Below are 18,401 nucleotides of genomic sequence, written 5' to 3'. Positions count from 1 at the left end.
AGTAGACTGATATCTCCCCAATCAAAGCACGGATGCAAGATGGACAGTAGATGCAGCCTCCCTGACCCACAACTGCTACTTATATGCTGTACATCACTACTGGGCGGTGCAGCAGAAACCAACGGATGACCAAGCTATCATAGGCCGTTTTGAGCTCAGAGCATAGCAATTCATTTTTGGATGCATAAGGAATCCTGGTCTCTGTAGGATTCATGGCAATGTTGGTGTATCTTCGCCAGGATATGCCCGTTTGGTGCACATCGATGAGTGGTCATGTGATTATCTCTAGGCACTGGCACGTGATAGATACGTATTTGCACTGTTTGCTTCCAGCTCGGGAAGTCTCCGAATCCGGAGCTAATCCCGACAAGTCTTAGCGACAGGCGCCGGATCTTCATTTCCGGCAAGTCTAGCGAGCATTCTTCATCGGGATCATCATATGATTAGTATCTATCTATCTATTCTATCTCAACATTATCATCATCGTGGGCTATAACAGAAAAGGAAAAGAAAAGAAGTCGTGATCGTGTCTACTGGCGAACCAGCACACCACGGTATCTCATCTTGCCCTCACGCAGGACCTGCATCGCCTCCTCAATACCCTCCTTGTTCAAGGGGAAGGTCATGATGGTAGGGTAGATCTTCTTTCTGGCGGCGAATTCGAGCAGACTGCGGATGCTCTGGCGGGAAGCGACCAGAGAGCCCTGGATGCGGACTCCCCTCCACACGAGGCCGAGCATGGGCACCTTGGCGGGCTCGAAAGCCACAGTCAGAGGGTAGATGCTGCCGTGGGTGGCCATCAGGGGCATGAGACTGTGGTCATGTTAGCCATACATCACTAAAAAAACAGGCAAAGAAGTATAAACGAGAGAGGAAACATACGAAGGATAATCAACACCGGCATTTCCGCAAAGCAAGAGGTGCTTAACGGGCTTGAAGCCCTCAGGAGCGGCACCACCAGACTTGAAAACGTGGAACTCGGAAGCACCAAAGTCCATGGCTTCCTGACGCTTGGACTCGGAGCTGGAAAGGACAACGACGTGGCAGCCCATTGCGGCAGCCAGCTTGATGGCAATGTGACCAAGACCACCGATACCCATGACGGCCACGCGGTCCGTCGAGCGAATGCCATACTCGCTCAGGACAGTCCAGACGGTAGCACCGGCGCACATGAGAGGCGCAGCGTACGCGGAGTCATAGCCATCGGGGATGCGGTAGACGCAGTTGGCGTCCCAGACGGCACCGTAGCTGAAGGTTCCGTTGTCGAAGTCGTGGAAGCCGTACTGCTTCTGGTTCTCGCAGTACTGGTCCCAGCCTGGGTAAATGAATTAGCCTGGACAATCATTTACAGGGCTGCATGTGACGGAGGAATACCAGTAGCGCAGTTGTCACAGGCGGTGCAGATGCTGTGGGTGTATCCGAATCCAACACGGTCTCCAACCTTCACGGAGGTAACACCGGGGCCAAGGGACTTGACAATGCCAATACCCTCGTGACCAAGCACCTGGTTGGACTTGAGGTAGTGCTCATCGGTGCCGCACAGACCGGAGTGGGTGGTCTCAATGAAGACTTCGTTGTGTCCAAGGGTGGACGAAGCCTTGTCAGGGACAATGCGGCCCTCGGCAGAGCCACGGAACACGTCGTACGTAACGCTCATGATTGCAGTTTTTTTATAATAGGAGGTGTGATTAATTAGAAGAAAGAAGCGCGGATGGATCTTGACTCGAAAATCTGGCTTAACCAGTCTTTATACACGCCCCATTCTACGATCTTGACCAAGCATTATTAATAGGGACTGGTCCGAGCAAACCGAAACGGCTCACGGCGTTGCTGCCATTTGAGTAACGTTGCCCTGGTGGAAACCCAGGGAACAAGAGAAGAAAACTTCACGTTGGCACTGGAGACTGAGAGCAATTCAAGGAATGTAACGGGAAGTTTGGTCCACTGGATCCACTACTAACCGCAGATTTTCCGAACCAAGTCCGCCTGTCGCCCTCTAGAATCTAGGGACTTTCTTCTCATGTCTCAGATAGAAAGTGCTGTTAGCCAGGTAACCTGTTATACACCATGTTATATCTCTTTGCCATCCTTTGGATGCCAAGATACGGATTGACAAAGTAAATAGCTTTTGGTTCGAGATAAGGTTTTTCATGACTCTTTTTGCATCGGTCCCGACAACGGGCCGAGAAGAGAAGAATTCGAGAAGGTCTTTTATGGCGCCACAGATCCACTCGCTACCGTGCCGAGGCCGTTTATTGATTATTCATGATTATCTTCCCGAGACGTTGTCGTCGATCCCTTAGTCCGGGTTTAAATTCCAGGGTCAAATTTTCACACGTGGTATGATCCAGCAATTTGTTGGCAGGAAAGCTAGAAGATTTACTCCTTGAGACGTTGGCACGTGGTTCACAGGGAAGTCTGCACGTCATACCGAGTAGCCATGGCGCTCGTCGGTATATTAAGGCCGTTACCACTAACGCATGCCATTGTGGGAAGTGGAAGTCTCTTGCATTATTGCACAACTGCGTTGACTCTGGTCTCTCGCCGGCATTTGCTCTTGTGGCCGTGCTTGCCTTCACCCGAGCCTCGTTTCACGTTAGCCTGGAAATAAGTGAGGCTATGTGGTCATGGCTCACACAGGCATTATTTACGTTGGACTGATAGGAACTCAGCCGCTTTACTCACCGCAACTCTCCCCTGAAGGAAATGGTGATCACTCCTGAAATTTCCTTCCGCACGGAAAGAAATCTGATATAAGGACTATAAAGCAAATGCCATGAAACGATCGTCGACAGTTTTCAATTGACCACACTTTTGTCCTAAAACGGTTTCTGAGAGGATCCGCCGTCAGTGGGTTACTCCTTAGACATGAAGTAGCTTGCTTGGTACAGCTTAGGATTTACATAGTCATGGACTTTACCTACATTCAATGAGTCCATGAAACAATTGACACAATAGCATTGTATTGGGAAGCAATACCCTCGAGTAAGGTACCCAGGCCAAGTACGCGGAATGGTATATAGTTGTTGGCTTAATGACCTCAATAATAATATCCTCTCTACTAAGCAATCGATATCTACTTCACAGGCAATAATGGTAACGAAATCTTAAGGAACGGACTAAATGGTAAACATGGATACACGATTTCCTTAACCCCCCTGGACTTCCCCTTTTCCTGTTTTCCTTCGCTCCGCAATCAACCATGGTTCCCAACAGCCTACTACGTCTTGTACCCATATATATCTATCAGGGTTCACATACCTTGAGGCTCAGCCACCGGATCATACCCAAAGCTTATATCTCCCGGTTCTTTTTACCCCAGGCCCTAGCAACGCATCCGTGCCTCTGCCAGCCATTCCAGGTTCAAGCAGTACTGCAAGTTGTACCAAATCACGCTGAGGTCTATAGCTCTTGTCTGGATGTGTGGTGACATAGTTTCTGGGTTCCTTGTCTCCCGGACGGTTATCAGAGGGTGATCCTGTTTTACTAAAGTACACCCAAGTGGATTGTATAGTGCCCTTCATCGCTGGCTGCCCACATTCTACCGTCATGAAGTGTATTATGACGTTTCACGGGCTTCCTTCATTCGAGCGACTATCATTCGCCGACAGACACTACCTTCCCGATAGCTGATGGTACTTAAACTGCTAGTTTCGCTCCTATACTCCTAGAAACACTTCAACCAGATAGTTAGCAAGAAGTACACATCTTGAATCTACTGAATATTATATAATGACTAAACCCAACTACGTTTTCACTCGCGACTATCATGACAACAATCGCATTAACCTTCAACACTACCTCTGGACTGAACTGTTCGGCTACCACATTCACCCTTCCATTCCTACAAGCAATCCAAACTTAAGGATCGCCGACGTCGGTACCGGGACAGGGTAAGCGAAGGTCTCGCAAAATATATGAAAACTAGCTTGCTTCTAACTGCTCAACCAGAATCTGGTTAACCGATTTATCCCGTCGACTTCCGAGCACCGTATCCTTAGACGGCCTTGATATATCATTCAGCGCTCTTCCGCCAAAAGAATATCTTCCCTCGAACATGACACTACATTCCTACGATATATTATCCGAACCGCCTGATCATCTCCGTGGTGTCTACGACATTGTTCACGTCCGGAACTTTTCCTTCGTGATAATGGACTCCGAGGCTGAGAAGGTGATTGGAAACGTCTTAGAGTTATTAAGTATTTGTTATTTCTTCCCCTCCTCTACTGCTACTGATGAGTTTACAGAGCCGGGCGGCTACATACAATGGGCCGAAGTAGATGCCCTTTCATACCGCATCGACAAGATTCACCCTGATTGCAAAGACGATGCCCATAAAGAGCTTATGCGCTTAGGCAGGGCGATGGATGATCGTACGACTCCTCACTGGGTTTCTGACATTCCTCATTATTTCCAGCATGCTGGGCTACAAGATGTACAAACGGATGTCAAGGAGGCTCCGCCGTATATGGCGGTAGCAAAGCATGAATGCAACCTTGTCGTTCCGGAAATGATCGCCCACACGACGCAGAATTCGGCTCAGAGTGAGAGGATTTCACAGCTTATACCTGAGGTTGTGGAGGAAACTCATGGAGGGGCGTACTGGGCTTTCACTCGGCTTACGGTGGTAGGTAGGAAGGGTAGCGGTTAGCTGAGTGGTTTGATTCGAAGCATTCGGGTTCAAGTAGGTATTCCATGTCTAAGTACAGTCGGTTCAAAATAGAAGGATGGCTGCTTAGGTGATGAAGAGACATCTACCCGACACAATCCAATGAGGAACGTATCGCTCTTTGCAGGTCAAGGGCAACCCCAACTGCCACTAACAACCAAGCTAAACCATCTGCTACACTCTGCCATCTGCCCTAATATTCTCAAGCATTATAGCTTGGCCGACCACAGATAACCGCAACCTGATCGGCCTCAAATAAGCCATACGGTAACTCACAGCCATAGCTAGTAGTGAAAGCTTCGAGAGAGCTGCATTGTCCAAAGTCTCATCATAAAAACTGTCTAGCCGGTCTGATCTCTTGTATGTGGGGATAAAGTAGATAGGTGAATGGTCATAGCATGTAGTGTTATCAGTAGATTGCTGGCTGCAGCTGGAGTTGAGGCTGATGTGATAAGATACTAAAAAGGCGCAACTGGCCCGCTCAGGTCGGGGCTTCACACGTCATTACACCAGCTACCTGTCACCTACCTTCATATCCATATCACATCCACATCAACAAAAATAAAGAGTCAACTACCATCGACCACTTGCAATATCAATCATGTTTAGTTCCACCGGGTCTACCGTCAGCACGCAAACCAAGATCCGCCCGACCATCCAGCTCGCAGCCGTTGACGGGAAAGTCGGAAAGGTCCGGTAGAACCCCGCTCTGCTTGCCGAAACCCAATTCACACTCTGCTCACCACACTTGCTATAGCATCCCGATTGGCTGGTCGAGCTGCACACCAAAGGTTGGACAGTCGTGCGCGGCGTCCTACCCAGAGAGCGAGCACTATCCTATGCCGACAAGGCCTACGACTGGCTTGAAAGCTGGAATCTGGGGTTTGACCGCAAGGACCCGTCCACCCGCAAGGCAGCGAACCTCCCCTGGCACACTCGCGGGGGGCTTTACAACGGGTTTGTCACCATTTAATCAATTTTTATCATGGCGCAGCGTGATAGCACAGCGGCGGTAATAACACTGCCGGGAGCATAGGTATGGCGTCGGCCACGAGCAGTTCGTGTGGGACTTGAAGTCAGAGCCGGCCCTTGTGGAGAAGTGGGAACAGATCTGGGGTACTCGCGAGCTGCTAGTCTCATTCGGTATTTCTACCCTTCCACTGACTACCCATTGATGATAATTATCAGCTTACCAACTGTACAGACGGGGTAAACCTCTCCCTCCCTGAAAAGGAACGTCCCAAGACAGACCCTATTTTCGCCCCGTGGGCGCACGTCGATCAGTCCCCCTTGAATGACCAGTTCGATACCGTCCAGGGAATTGTAAACCTGCTGCCCAACGGACCCGAGGATGGCGGGTTGATGGTGTTTGAAGGGTCAAGCGCCTACTATACTGAGTTGTGGCAGCAGTTTGACCATAAAAAGGGCGAAAATGGCTGGAGCACGTGGGCCTACCAGAATGTGGACGAGGAGATGTGCCAGTGGCTTGAATCGAAGGGGTGTAAATGGACCAAGGTGTGCGCAGAGCCGGGTGATCTGCTGCTCTGGGATTCGGTGCGTGCTACTATCTCTAACATAGCTTGACTTTTGTTGTTAGCTAACAGAAGCACTAGCGCACAATCCATTACGGCGCGGCTCCTTCGTCGGTCAATGATCGTTTCGCCGCCTGTATGTCCAACTATTCCTTGCGAGGATACAGATGCTAACGGTCTGATAAAGATGTCTGCTACAAGCCGGCCGCGGCCGTGTCAGAAGAGGCGAAGAAGGTGCGCCTGCAGGCATTTATATCGAAGCAGAACACAACGCATGACCCGGCCAATTTTCGTCTCAGGGCGCACCTGCCACCGGCGGATCATCCTTCCTATGAGGCAGCCGTTAAGCGGCCGTTGGAGTTTCCGGTGCTTTCGAAGCGGGCGAGGGAGTTAAGCGGGCTGGATCGGTACTGATGACTGATGGCAGCGCGGATGAACGAGCTTGGCGCGAAGGGTGTGTTAGTTACGAGCACATAGTGTGGCTGAAAGGAAACGTCGTGCCGCACCTGCTGCAGTGCAGAGGATATGGCAAGACTGGTAGCTTTTAACACTACTAGGAGAAAGTTAGGCAATATCATTGTTGCTTGTATCTAACGGGAGGCAAGAACAGGAACCCGGGAGCAAGGGTTTAGACTCGGACTCGGAGGGAGAGTTCCAGTCGACAGCGATCGGCATCACACTTGTATACCAATAGATTCTTACTGATTTTATGTAATGGAATGATCTAGGAAGGTATAACTACCAACAAGGCCAAAAGGCCAACCCGCGGATACCTTCGGGCCTCTGAGTAGAAGCCCACATACAACAAAGTACTCAGGTCGGCCTTTCCCCTCTCTTTCCCCTCCTTCAGCGGCCATGTCCTTCGATAGTTCACTATAGTGTCAGGCTATTACTCCGCTTCGAGCATCCGATGTGATAATTCGATCCTTTGATGCGTGATGGATGCTTAGCGGTTGGCCTCGGCGAATGAGATCGCCTCATTAAGCGCCGACCATGCAAGTCCATCACGATAGGCTTCCGGCTATCAATTTATCCCCACTTATCTAGCAGGCTTCATGGTTCGGCGATCACAGTATGAAAAGGCTTCGGTCGGAGAACCTGGCCTGCAAGGACGTCTTTTTTCCTCTCCCTCCGTCTCTTCTGGCCATGTCCTTGGACGGCTCACAATGGGCGCCCTGAAGTTGAACCTGCCCAACTCTCCTTCAGTCCAGGTATTCAGACGCAATCGGCAACGGAAATTACTCTATGCGGGGTTATCCTTGGTCTTTCTTCTCGTATTGTGGGGGACACTGTTAATAAGCTCTGGTGAACAATATGTTGGGTTGCAGAGGCTCCGTTCATCAGACGGATTGAGTCTGGAAGCAATCAAGAATGAAACATTAGGGGTAAGCTCATCGCAAAGTATATCATACATCTGAGTACTAATGGCGACATAGTTCGAGAAGATCTTTTGCATCAACCTCCCCAGTCGATCTGATAAGCGGGATGCAATCACACTAGGCTCATCGGTCACGCAGTTCCGCGTTGACTGGATCGATGGCGTATCCTCCGAAGATATGAGTCCGAAGGCCTATCCACCGGTAGGTTTCTATCTACCACTACACCTCACACTATCCACTAAGACCTTCCCAGCGATACGACGAACCCGACAGACCTCGCATGTTATCCGGCGAAATCGGCAGCTGGCGAGCGCACCTGAACGCAATGCAACGGTAATCACAACCATCCCACCAGGATCCAGACTTCAAACTGATAACCAATCAGGATAGTCTCAGAGCGCATATCCAACGCCCTAATCCTCGAAGACGACGTCGACTGGGACGTAACACTCAAGAACCAACTACAAGAATTCGCGTTAGGGACCCTCTCCCTCCAAGCCGAATCCCACCCAAAAACCACACCCTACGGCGACGACTGGGACATCCTCTGGCTCGGCCACTGCGGGACAAAATGCCAAAAGAACACCCCCTTCTACATACTCAAAAACGACCCAACCTCTATCCCCGTCTACGGCCTCCCACAATACTGGGCCGGTCCAGCGGTCCACCAACTCGTCGACAACATCAAACATAACCGCATTATCTGCAAAGCCGCAGTAGCAGTCTGCTGCAGTGCATATGCGGTATCGTTCCACGCAGCGCAGAAAATCCTCGCTGCGTTATCGGTGTTACCGGATGATGAGAGCATGCCGCCTGGTCAGAGCGTCGTGTATGATGTGATGTTGGGGAGATTGTGCGAGAGCGGGTATTTGAGGTGTATTTCGTCGCATCCGTCAGTTTTTGGGAATTGGAAGGGCGCGGGGTTGCCTTCGAAGGCGTCGGATATTCAGTATAATTATGATGGGCCCAGGGAGCAGAAGACGTTTGAGGGGGCGAGTTTTCAGGGGTTGGTTTATAGTACGATGAATAATTTGGGGACTTTGTTGGATGGGGGGAGCGTGGTGGTGTCGGGTGTTGATGATGTTATGAAGCCGAAGTTGGATCTTACCAAGGTAAAGAAGATGGAAGGAGGGTTGCATGTGTTGGATTATGAGGAGATGGTGTTGAGTCGTGTAGGATAGATGATATTACTTCTTAATCTTGTTGATGCATACGAAGGGTGGGGGCTTCTAGACATAGGAAGTCCCTAAACAGAACCATAATATATGCCGATTTCTGTCACATGTCTCAACACTACACACAGCAAACATCTCGCCTTCACATACGAACCACACCAGAACTTCCAGTTCTCAATAATGAGTATGTATCATTGTGATATCATGACCAAGGTATATACAAAAACTTCAATCATATCCAACATGACTCAAAAGACAGTCACTTCGCTCGAATTGTTTCACGAATCGATCATCTGCAGGCTGTCCCATTCAGTCAGCTTTTGCTTTTTCAGTCTTGACATCTAGAGTACCATAGAGATGCATACCTCAACTTGTAGTCCGTCAGGGCTTTAGAAACGGCCGGGACCTCCGTGAGGGCCACCGGGGCCGCCAGGGCCGCCAGGGCCACCGCCGTGAGGACCGCCATGACCGCCGGGACCGCCACCGTGAGGGCCTCCGTGACCACCAGGGCCTTCATGAGGACCGCCGAATCCTCCAGGTCCGCCGGGACCGCCAGGACCGCCGTGCTGGCCACCAGGACCACCGGGGCCACCCTGAGGACCGCCAAAGCCACCCTGAGGGCCACCGGGGCCGCCAGGACCTCCAGGACCGCCCTGGGGACCGCCGTGGTGGCCTTCATGGCCGCCGGGGCCCTGCTGGTGCTCGTGGTGGTGGTGGAAAAGACCCATGTTGATTGTTTGTAGGAAGGAAGGATAAAGTGTTTGGTAAGAGTGTGTGGCTTGAGGAAGTTGTTGATGAAGGAGTGAGGGGTCAATGAGAGATCGTGGGGGATCTTATACTCGTGGCCTCCCCTAGAAGGCGTCATTGGGTATGTGGGGACCACGTAGGGTCTGCGATCCAGGCAAGAGGGCTAAGAGATAATTTTGGGTGCAAATGACGCCCCTCGAGGGGTTCTTTCCCCAGTTTGGATATTGCATCTGACGACATAGGCTTTGAGAGAAACAATGTTGCCTATGGCTGATGGGGTTTATCGCCGAGCTAATCGGAACTATGACGCTAGTAAACCTTCAAGGCATCGCCCTATTCGCTTGCGATGCTATAGTACCATGGGTTAAGCCAGGAGCAGCATGGCTCAGATCTCGTCGTCGCCCCGTAAGGGGGCAATGGGGGGAGTCCCGATCCAGAGATGATGGACATTATGAAACTTTGATGACACGGTTGTACACGTTGACTGCGCTGTGATGCGAATCAATCACGGCGGGTTAAAGGTCTTGTGAAGTCTGGACAAATGCCCACTAAGAACCCTATCGTCACGGTGAGCTTGGTTGCCACAAGTGGATGGAAAAAGCGTACGTACTTCGACCCACTTCTGCTCAGCACAGGGCTGGCTAGTGCTCTCGAAAGGAGGCGCCAAGCGGGGGTCATACGAAAATCATGGCCTCAGCCACACCGGTGAGAGATCTGTAGGTCGCTTAATTGAGTCATGGTGACTGTTATGGGTAAATCGATGGCCTGGGGAAGTCTCGCTGGATTGTTGTTGTGGCTGATTTCCGACTCGGATGCACGCGGTCGAGATGAGTCGGCCTGGCCTTCCGATTTCGGCATGAATCGGCTTCGATCTGAATGACTAAGCGGCATTGGGCGCAATCGCCAAGCCACACTAAGACTTCGCCAAGCGTTGGCAAGTGGCTAATGGCAAACAATGCAAACACCATTCGCTGTTCTGCATTTTATGAGCAAGAATTGATCATAGTCCTTCTGGTCTGATTTCAGTAAAGAACGATGCTGGTCTCATGAAGGGAAATTATGCAGCAGGGTTCCTTGGCGTCCCGGGAAAATATCCCACCGTGCATATTCGGCAACCGGCCACTAAGCTAGTCCTCCAGCACAATCTCTAATGTTGAAGTTGCTTTCTTAAGATGTTGTCGCAACATATCCTGAAGACATCTTGATCCGCGGAGAAAGAATATTCATTCGGGACCGGATGTTCATTTCATCGACGCCAGCTCCGTCAGAACCACAATTTATTACTAATGAATTACTAAATGAAAAGTCAGTTAACTACTAGTTAATTGGGACATAAGTAGTCCTGGACCCTGAAAGAGCTGCACAGATACCAGGATGAGCGTATCTCAAATTGTTTTCATTCTCTTTGGTCCCTGAGGTATCCAATCCGTGCAGCTACTCTATAGCGCAGAATCATGCCTTCTCCGCCTCCTCCCGTGGACTCGGGGTTGGACGCAATTGGGAACACCCCAGTTGTTCGCCTTCGCAATGTCGTCCCAGCAGATCACGCAAATGTCTACCTGAAACTTGAATCCCTCAATCCCACTGGCTCATACAAGGACCGCATGGCCAGATCCATCATTGAAGAGGCCGAGCGCCGTGGCACGTTAAAGCCAGGCATGACAGTCGTAGAAGCCACCGGTGGCAGCACTGGTTCTTCCCTTGCCTTCATCTGTTCGGTTAAGGGTTATAGGTTTCGTGTGGTTTCATCGAATGCCTTTGCAGTTGAGAAGTTGCGCACGATGCGTGCCTTGGGTGCCACCCTGGAAATTGTCTATAGCGAGACTGGAACTATCACCGCGGATCTGATCCCTTCCATGGTGCGCCGTGCGCGAGAAATCGCCCAAGAGGATGGTCATTACCTTGCGGATCAGTTTCACAATGGTGACGCCCTGCCTGGTTACGAGACGCTCGGGGAAGAATTGGCAGTGCAGTTCCCCGGTGGTATTGATGCCTTCTGCGGTACGGTTGGCGGTGCCGGTATGGTTATGGGAGTATCACGCGTTCTGAAGTCCAAGTGGCCGGATACGCGAGTTGTGGTTCTTGAACCGGCCTCTTCTCCGGTCATTACTGAAGGCCGTACTGGACCTCATAGTGTTGAGGGAATTGGAATTGGTTTCGTACCACCGCACCTGGATTCCGAGCTGTATGATGAAGCACGAGGAATTTCAGAGGCCGAAGGTCGTGCTATGTGCAGGCGGTTGGCTCGTGAGGAAGGCTTGCTGGTTGGAACCTCAACAGGCCTCAATGTTGTCGCAGCCATTGCTCTTGCCAAGGAACTAGGCCCTGGCAAGACAGTGGTTACCGTCGCCGTGGATACGGGTCTCAAGTATATGAACGGAAACCTCCTGGCAGATTCTTGATTTCGTCATATTATATTTACTAATAATTGCTATTTGTAATACTATAGGCTTCAAATGCCACCTTAATAGTTGAATTTCCCTAGGTTGTGTCTGTCTATCGTTTCATCTTAGCAAATACGAAAAGGCCGACTTTAGCAATTCAAAAAGTTATGAGTAACCACCATGTGTTCAATTTCGACTATCGGACTTGCTATCGTAGTATTTCTGTAAAGTTTTCAGTTAAATTCTGTTTTTGGACCTCTGTTGAGACTTCGTGCGCACGTTCCTCCTGCATTCAGCTTTTGTGTTGTGTCGCATGATGTTGTGTCTATGAGGCAGGCTTGATGCCTCAAGTATACAACCTACCCAAAAGATGACCAACTCAGACCAGCTAATGTTGTAATATCCCCCTTTTAAGCTAATTCATTCTGCTATTACATTATTAGGCTAGTTTGATGTACCGATCTTCAGCGCACCTAATGCCGAATATCTCCGTGTGATCGGCCTCTACCTTTCCCATCTTATTCTCCTATCTACCACAATCGCCTTCTGCTTGTCTTTCCCGCCATCGAATCAAGACATGACTACTCCTCGTCCGTATCAATGACCTTCCGCAACCCAAGCGGCCTCGAAAGCAACCATCTCGTAAACAAATCCATGGGCGCCTCACGCATCGTCTCGAAGCTGTAAATGCGGCTGTGCGCCACAACCAACTTCCCATTATGCATATGCGCCTGCAGGATCCGACCGTGCGAGGGTATCATGAAGGCAATCATTAGGACCTTTCGTCAATGTAATTGTCAGCAACGTCTCAACTCACTCAAAGGGGGGATAAGTCATACCGGAACCATCCCTTCTGAATCTTCCTCATTATTCTCCAGTCGAGTGCGCATCGTGTGCAGCATGCCTAGGAGCTCAAATCGCATCAAAGTGTCCTCGGGACATACTTCTTGGCACCAATGCTGCGTGATCATGGTAATGTATGGGAGACCAGGATCCATATACTCGTAGATCCGAGTCACGGTATACAGATAGTCTTCGAGCTTGTCGTAAATGCTGGAGATCCGACCGTAGAATTGGTCCAGTAAACTGTGTCGATTCCGGTATATTAGAGCAGTGGCGATGTATGTTGAAGTGTACTATTGGGGTTGGTAGCAAGTACTCACTATGACGGAAACCAGAGCCCTATATGCGTCATAGTACAGTCCTGAGCGCTGTAGCGATGAGTTCGAGGAGCAAGATGAATCCATCTCTCTAGCTTGATGGCCAGTTCTCTCAAGCGAAACGGTGGATAGGATTTGCACGGATCGTTCTTGATGCTGTTGTAGTCGTGTATTGAGAAGCAGGACCCGCCGTTAGTGTCGACTTTGTTGTAGGGACCGGGGTCGATGGGATAGGTGAACATGGCTTCGTCGGGAAGAGGGTCGAAGAGGAGGGGTGTGGTTGAGGAATTGCCCGTATCATGGTGCTTGGCCTCGAGGTCCAGGGGCAGCAGAACTATGTCATTTGCCTTGCAGAGAGAAGGGGAGAGGAATTTGGGGACGTCTCGATTTTCCAGCCAGTCCATCTTCTTTATGATGCTTTCTAGAGTGCGGGATCCAGGCTTCGTATTGGGTGGCATCTCGGGGGGCTGATGGGTCTGCATCTTTCACAGCCTGTGATATGCTCGGTAGACCTTATGTGAGAGAGCATGCTGAGATGATTGGTGTCATCTTGATCGTGTACATTTGGTGTGAAGAGATTGCATTCACGGAGTGCCAGGGCTTTCAAAGGCCTAAGCGAGTGTTCATCACTTTTTGCTGTGTATGCTTGCGTGAATTGCACTATAAGTGATATTGTTCGCACTTTCTATTTCTGTAACAACTTTTGGATGCACTGTTGTGTTTTTGTGATTACAACAAGATCTACTGTTTTCAGCTGAGATACTGGAGGGTGCACTATATAGTATATAGTTGCGGGATGAGGAATTCAGTTATTCTTGGATCGGATCTGATCTAGTATGGGTAGTTAATATGGACCATCCGCACCCTAATGGTACCGCCCGAAACAGTGGATATGACAGCCGATGGAATAGTTCCGAAGCAAATACTCTGCCATTCCTATAATTAGCTAGTGTTCTTCACATACCGTGTGACGAACTGCATTTTCAATCTCAGATAAGGCGCAGTCACGTGGGAGTGCTGTGAATGAGATAGCGATGGGAGTCACCGCCCTGGGAGAGAGGCGCCTTCTTCCTGCAAGTTGATCAAGCCAGACGTGCATGAAACACTCGCGTCAGCCCGATGGCGTGATTCGCTTTGATCCTGCCGACCTCTTCCCCTCTTCCCCATCCCTTCAGCGTCATTAACATTCCCGGATTAACCTGAACAACTGTCATCTATCGCCCTCCATGTCTCCCCACGATCGGTCGGAGGAGGAGGGTGTTCGCCGCCCGCTCCTGGCCGATTCCAGAGGCACCGATGGGACCGAACCCGGAGCGGAGTCCGGTTCCGCATTGGACTCCAAGTTCACCCGCAATCTCGGTGCCATCGAGGCTTTCGGCATTGTCATCAGCATCGTGATCGGCAGTGGTATCTTCACTTCTCCTGGTTCCATTGACACCAATGTGCCATCCCCTGGAGTTGCACTTATCGTGTGGTTGGTGGGAGGCATTCTGGCCTGGACCGGTGCCAGCACCATGGCCGAGCTAGGCACTGCGATTCCGGGAGAAGGTCGGTCACTCTACTCAAACATTGAGTATAGTATCAACTGAACTGACGTACAACAGGAGGCGTGCAGCCGTATCTCCGATACATCTATGGGGATGTCTTTGGCTTTCTGGCTGCCTGGACTTGGATCATTGCGGTGATGCCTGCAACGCTGGCTATTCTCAGCATTGTGTTTGTTGAAAGCATCTTCTCTGCGGCTGGTGTCACCGATCAGGCTGGAAGTCTTTCGCATAAGCTGCTCTCCATCCTCATTCTATTGGTGATCGGTACAGCCAACTCCATCAGCACCAAGGTCAGCACCCGATTGAATGGCTTCTCAGTCACGACCAAATTCGTCGCTATTGCCGGAATTGTGCTGGCTGGTCTAGTCGTCGTCATCCTACAAGTCTCCGGCGTTAACCGTGATGCTGGATCCGATGACTGGCGCAAGCATTCTTGGTTTGGATCTAGGAACACCTGGACTCCGGACGGTCGGGAGATTGACTGGGGCTCCATGCACGGCTGGGAATCACTAGGATTCTATTCTACCGCGCTCTACGGTGCTCTCTGGGCCTACTCGGGCTGGGACAAGGTGAGCATAGCCTCCACAAAGTATCTGCAAAACGCTCACCACTGCTGGCAGGCAATCTACGTCAGCGCAGAGCTCTCTGCTCCTGCTCGTCAGCTTCCATTGGCCATCAACACTGCCATTCCTATTATCATTCTCTGCTTCCTTGCCGCTAATGCCGCGTACTACATCCTTCTGCCATGGAAGATCGTTTCGACCACTGACAGCGTGGCCGTCGTACGTATAACACTCTCCCAATGATAGCATGTGCTAATGACATGCAGACCGCAATCACCCATCTTCTAGGTCCGGCATGTGGTATCCTCGCAGCCATCCTGATCTGCCTCGTGGTCGCCGGCTCCCTGCTCGGAAACTCCTTTATGGCCGGTCGCATGATTGTCGCTGCATCGAAGCTGGATTGGTTCCCTCGATTTTTAGGTGTGCTCGGACACGTGGGAATGCCTCCTGACCCGGAGCCTCCTTCTCAATCGACTCCGCGATCCGACGCACCCATCAATGCCACAATCATGGCCACTTTACTGCCCATCCCATATCTGCTCTTCGGAAACTTTCGCGCCCTACTCACGTTCAATGGTCTGGGAGAATACTCATTCTTCTTCTTGACCGTCCTGGGTGCCATCCTTCTGCGATTCCGGCAGCCTGATCTGCGCCGACCATACAAGCCTTTCATTGCGATTCCGCTGATATTTGCCCTCGTCAGTGGTTTTGTGGTTGTACGGGGAGCCGTCTTTGCGCCTCTGCAAGCGGTCATTCTGATTTCGGTCTGGATTATCGGCATGGGGTTCTATTACCTTCGGGCTTACCTTCGGAGGGAGAGGGTGACTACACGAAGTGCATAGACTTGGTAGTGGGTAAACTCACCATTTGTTTAGAATCGGGCCTGCGTCTGGAGAAGTTTTGCATTTCGTTACAGCTCCGGATTTTATGGACTGATACACTTTTCTGCTGATATTCTGGAACCACGCGATGTACTTCATACAACACTGTGCTTATTCGAGAAGGCTCTTTGAGGAAATCATTATCTCCGATAGTAGTGAGGAGGAACGAATCGGAGAATTCGATGTGCATAGCCATGTCTTTGACTGCAATTACAAATCTAAGTTAATTCAGTAAGGTTTTCCGTCATGCATTCAAGGTATAAAGGCATACTATCCATGGATCAACCCGTGAATTCAATGTCGCGCATCTTATCAATCGAAAGTAGTTTCTTGGCGAATCGACTTTATCCGCAATCACATTCTTATCGCCAGTCACCGCCCGGACATTCTTTCCTTCCACACAATTCGGGCCTCAAACTAACTCACCAATCGAACGAATAAACACGCTCGTTGTAAAATCCCGTAACAATCGATCAACCATAAACCACTTGGACGCTCAACCTTATATATTTAATCATTATGGACCAAACAACCCGCGTCGCCGTCGCCGTCTACGTCTTCAACAAACACGGACAGACCATTCTCGGCCAACGCAAGGGGAGTCTCGGCGCCGGTATGTCTTACACTCATCTACCTGCCCCTGTAGTCCACCTACTCAAGACATTGATCTAAATTATCTAAAGGAACATGGGGTCACCCCGGCGGCCACCTCGAATTCAACGAGACGTTCGAGGAGTGTGCAGCTCGGGAAGTGCTCGAAGAGACGGGCCTGCAGGTGACGGATGTACGCTTCCTCACGGCTATTAATAATGTTATGATGGAGGGAGGGAAGCATTATGTTACGATTTTTGTGGGATGTAGGCTTGTGGATGAGGATGCGGAGCCGGTGGTATGTTTTATCTGCTTTTTTCCCCTAGTTTATCTGGTGGTGGTTGAGGAGTGATTGGTACTGATGGTTTTGTCTGTAGGTGATGGAGCCTGAGAAGTGCGTGCGCTGGGAGTGGGTCGATTGGGAGGAGATGAAGGTGGCTATTGAGAGGCAGAGAGAGGCAGAGCGCTTGGGGAAGATGGGGGAGTTTGAGGGGAGGGTGTTGTTTAAGCCGATTTTGAATCTCTTGCAGCAGAGGGTGGGGTTTGATCCGTTGGAGATTTATCAGTCTGTTGGGGGGTGTTAGTGGGTATCAGAGTCTGGTGTTGTTGAACTTGTCGTTATTGGCGAACATTGTTACGCGGATTAGCAGTCAGCGCATTGATGCTAATAATATAAACTTCCTGGTAGTAGATGACAACAAATAAATACATGTTACTTTGTGCTTCAGTTATATATAGCAGGAATAAGAGACACTAACATCGCATACGAAACAAGGAATAGGATGCATAAATGAACAATAGCAGAGGAAACGCCCATCAGAACAAAGTGTACAAGACTTATTCACTCGCACCACTTATGCCATGGCAGTAATACACTTGAACGCACCCTGACTATCCTGTAGCTCGGTCATATTGAACTGGATATCCAGGTCAGAGTCAGCGAAATCCGCCGCCGTCGCATAAGACACATCTATCTCGGTCTCAGCTTCCTCCTCATCGCCCAGCAGCAGAGCAGCCTTGGGATAATAATCCTGCACATCGAAGGACTTGTGCTTCCATCCCTTGGGCACGATCTTCATGAGCTGGAATGCGAACACAATATCATTTTCACTCTTCCCCTGATGTTTGTCGGACTCCTTGGAATAGATCTTATTGTCCGTGCCAACACTGACATCGCCAATAACAGTTCCCGATGTACCCGCTTTGCCCCCAGCATTCGCTTCCTTGGAGCTGGAATGGCTTTCCGACACACGGAATCCCTTGGCAATCTTGACGCCCGTGATCATATAGACGGGCTTGGAAAACACGCTATCCAGACGCATCAGATCCCGGATTTTGCTGTCTTGGGTTCGTCGAATGATCTCTTCATGGGAGGGCTCGTCCCTGAAGTAGCTGGTGGTCAGGGAGTCGACGGTATAGTTGGCATCAAGTGACCTGCTGCCCTCGAACCCGAGATCGACGCCCATGGCGTTGAGGAAGTGAGTCCAGATGCTTGACTTGACTCCGTGCTCTCTTTGTTGTTGGAGCGACCAGTCGGTTTCGACTACTGTTTCGATGGGGGCAGTGGGGATGTCTGGGTCGGGTCTTGTCAGGACCCGGTGTGGCCTGAATGGATCGACGATGATGTTTCCGAGGGCAATGGGGCCATCGGGACGAAAGTCCCATCTAGGTGCGAGGACGTAGGTATACGTTCGGTGGTGCATTGCGAGGGGTGTATAGGTAGGATAGAGAAGTGAAGTTATAGGTAAGACTAGCTGGCCAATGTTATAG

General features: G+C 50.4%; 10 protein-coding genes across 10 annotated transcripts; 6 read left to right on the top strand and 4 right to left on the bottom strand.

The window, feature by feature from the left end:
• Window positions 1-530: 530 nt before the first annotated feature.
• Window positions 531-1,657, bottom strand: ASPBRDRAFT_197574 (NAD(P)-dependent alcohol dehydrogenase; the record flags this gene model as incomplete). Its single annotated transcript, XM_067621115.1, has 3 exons — window positions 531-813; window positions 883-1,315; window positions 1,375-1,657. The coding sequence occupies 3 exons, from the start codon at window positions 1,655-1,657 to the stop codon at window positions 531-533; spliced, it is 999 nt and encodes a 332-aa protein (XP_067477106.1).
• Window positions 1,658-3,732: 2,075 nt separating this feature from the next.
• ASPBRDRAFT_678263 (class I SAM-dependent methyltransferase) lies at window positions 3,733-4,654 on the top strand (the record flags this gene model as incomplete). The annotated part of the gene is made up of 3 exons (XM_067628959.1): window positions 3,733-3,893; window positions 3,952-4,202; window positions 4,251-4,654. 3 exons carry the CDS (start codon window positions 3,733-3,735, stop codon window positions 4,652-4,654), a joined length of 816 nt encoding a protein of 271 aa, XP_067477105.1.
• Window positions 4,655-5,181: 527 nt separating this feature from the next.
• Window positions 5,182-6,933, top strand: ASPBRDRAFT_181281 (uncharacterized protein). Its single transcript, XM_067619943.1, has 6 exons — window positions 5,182-5,363; window positions 5,430-5,629; window positions 5,709-5,815; window positions 5,877-6,226; window positions 6,286-6,340; window positions 6,392-6,933. Exons 1-6 carry the CDS (start codon window positions 5,274-5,276, stop codon window positions 6,616-6,618), a joined length of 1,029 nt encoding a protein of 342 aa, XP_067477104.1. The 5' UTR covers window positions 5,182-5,273; the 3' UTR covers window positions 6,619-6,933.
• Window positions 6,934-7,370: 437 nt separating this feature from the next.
• On the top strand, window positions 7,371-8,764 carry ASPBRDRAFT_129902 (uncharacterized protein; the record flags this gene model as incomplete). The annotated part of the gene is made up of 4 exons (XM_067618175.1): window positions 7,371-7,589; window positions 7,641-7,784; window positions 7,837-7,916; window positions 7,969-8,764. The coding sequence occupies 4 exons, from the start codon at window positions 7,371-7,373 to the stop codon at window positions 8,762-8,764; spliced, it is 1,239 nt and encodes a 412-aa protein (XP_067477103.1).
• A 182-nt stretch (window positions 8,765-8,946) lies between these two features.
• Window positions 8,947-9,939, bottom strand: ASPBRDRAFT_642511 (uncharacterized protein). The gene is made up of 4 exons (XM_067628459.1): window positions 9,864-9,939; window positions 9,243-9,806; window positions 9,124-9,190; window positions 8,947-9,058 (listed from the first exon to the last, which is right to left on the bottom strand). Exons 2-3 carry the CDS (start codon window positions 9,621-9,623, stop codon window positions 9,140-9,142), a joined length of 432 nt encoding a protein of 143 aa, XP_067477102.1. The 5' UTR covers window positions 9,624-9,806; window positions 9,864-9,939; the 3' UTR covers window positions 8,947-9,058; window positions 9,124-9,139.
• A 922-nt stretch (window positions 9,940-10,861) lies between these two features.
• ASPBRDRAFT_45136 (PLP-dependent cysteine synthase family protein) lies at window positions 10,862-12,065 on the top strand. The gene has a single exon (XM_067625335.1). It carries the CDS (start codon window positions 10,960-10,962, stop codon window positions 11,905-11,907), a length of 948 nt encoding a protein of 315 aa, XP_067477101.1. The 5' UTR covers window positions 10,862-10,959; the 3' UTR covers window positions 11,908-12,065.
• Window positions 12,066-12,470: 405 nt separating this feature from the next.
• ASPBRDRAFT_56633 (uncharacterized protein) lies at window positions 12,471-13,531 on the bottom strand (the record flags this gene model as incomplete). Its single annotated transcript, XM_067627600.1, has 3 exons — window positions 12,471-12,668; window positions 12,729-12,975; window positions 13,053-13,531. The coding sequence occupies 3 exons, from the start codon at window positions 13,529-13,531 to the stop codon at window positions 12,471-12,473; spliced, it is 924 nt and encodes a 307-aa protein (XP_067477100.1).
• A 606-nt stretch (window positions 13,532-14,137) lies between these two features.
• On the top strand, window positions 14,138-16,392 carry ASPBRDRAFT_66917 (uncharacterized protein). Its single transcript, XM_067628806.1, has 3 exons — window positions 14,138-14,597; window positions 14,654-15,378; window positions 15,426-16,392. Exons 1-3 carry the CDS (start codon window positions 14,276-14,278, stop codon window positions 15,999-16,001), a joined length of 1,623 nt encoding a protein of 540 aa, XP_067477099.1. The 5' UTR covers window positions 14,138-14,275; the 3' UTR covers window positions 16,002-16,392.
• Window positions 16,393-16,559: 167 nt separating this feature from the next.
• Window positions 16,560-17,215, top strand: ASPBRDRAFT_129467 (nucleotide triphosphate diphosphatase NUDT15; the record flags this gene model as incomplete). Its single annotated transcript, XM_067618139.1, has 3 exons — window positions 16,560-16,653; window positions 16,724-16,929; window positions 17,009-17,215. 3 exons carry the CDS (start codon window positions 16,560-16,562, stop codon window positions 17,213-17,215), a joined length of 507 nt encoding a protein of 168 aa, XP_067477098.1.
• Window positions 17,216-17,485: 270 nt separating this feature from the next.
• ASPBRDRAFT_31751 (uncharacterized protein) lies at window positions 17,486-18,334 on the bottom strand (the record flags this gene model as incomplete). Its single annotated transcript, XM_067622933.1, has 1 exon — window positions 17,486-18,334. One exon carries the CDS (start codon window positions 18,332-18,334, stop codon window positions 17,486-17,488), a length of 849 nt encoding a protein of 282 aa, XP_067477097.1.
• Window positions 18,335-18,401: the final 67 nt, after the last annotated feature.

Source organism: Aspergillus brasiliensis, assembly GCF_001889945.1.
Source record: "Aspergillus brasiliensis CBS 101740 unplaced genomic scaffold ASPBRscaffold_9, whole genome shotgun sequence".
Lineage (NCBI taxonomy): Eukaryota > Fungi > Ascomycota > Eurotiomycetes > Eurotiales > Aspergillaceae > Aspergillus > Aspergillus brasiliensis.
This window is presented reverse-complemented; position numbering and strand designations above follow the sequence as displayed.

Coding starts and splice junctions, on each gene's coding strand:
- ASPBRDRAFT_181281 (XM_067619943.1), top strand. CDS start 5,274: ATGTTTAGTTCCACCGGGTCTACCGTCAGCACGCAAACCAAGATCCGC. Junction 5,630..5,708: donor CGCGGGGGGCTTTACAACGG/GTTTGTCACCAT, acceptor CCGGGAGCATAG/GTATGGCGTCGGCCACGAGC. Junction 6,227..6,285: donor ATCTGCTGCTCTGGGATTCG/GTGCGTGCTACT, acceptor CAGAAGCACTAG/CGCACAATCCATTACGGCGC.
- ASPBRDRAFT_642511 (XM_067628459.1), bottom strand. CDS start 9,623: ATGACGCCTTCTAGGGGAGGCCACGAGTATAAGATCCCCCACGATCTC. Junction 9,191..9,242: donor TGGTCACGGAGGCCCTCACG/GTGGCGGTCCCG, acceptor CCCTGGCGGCCC/TGGCGGCCCCGGTGGCCCTC.
- ASPBRDRAFT_45136 (XM_067625335.1), top strand. CDS start 10,960: ATGCCTTCTCCGCCTCCTCCCGTGGACTCGGGGTTGGACGCAATTGGG.
- ASPBRDRAFT_66917 (XM_067628806.1), top strand. CDS start 14,276: ATGTCTCCCCACGATCGGTCGGAGGAGGAGGGTGTTCGCCGCCCGCTC. Junction 14,598..14,653: donor CACTGCGATTCCGGGAGAAG/GTCGGTCACTCT, acceptor GACGTACAACAG/GAGGCGTGCAGCCGTATCTC. Junction 15,379..15,425: donor CCACTGACAGCGTGGCCGTC/GTACGTATAACA, acceptor AATGACATGCAG/ACCGCAATCACCCATCTTCT.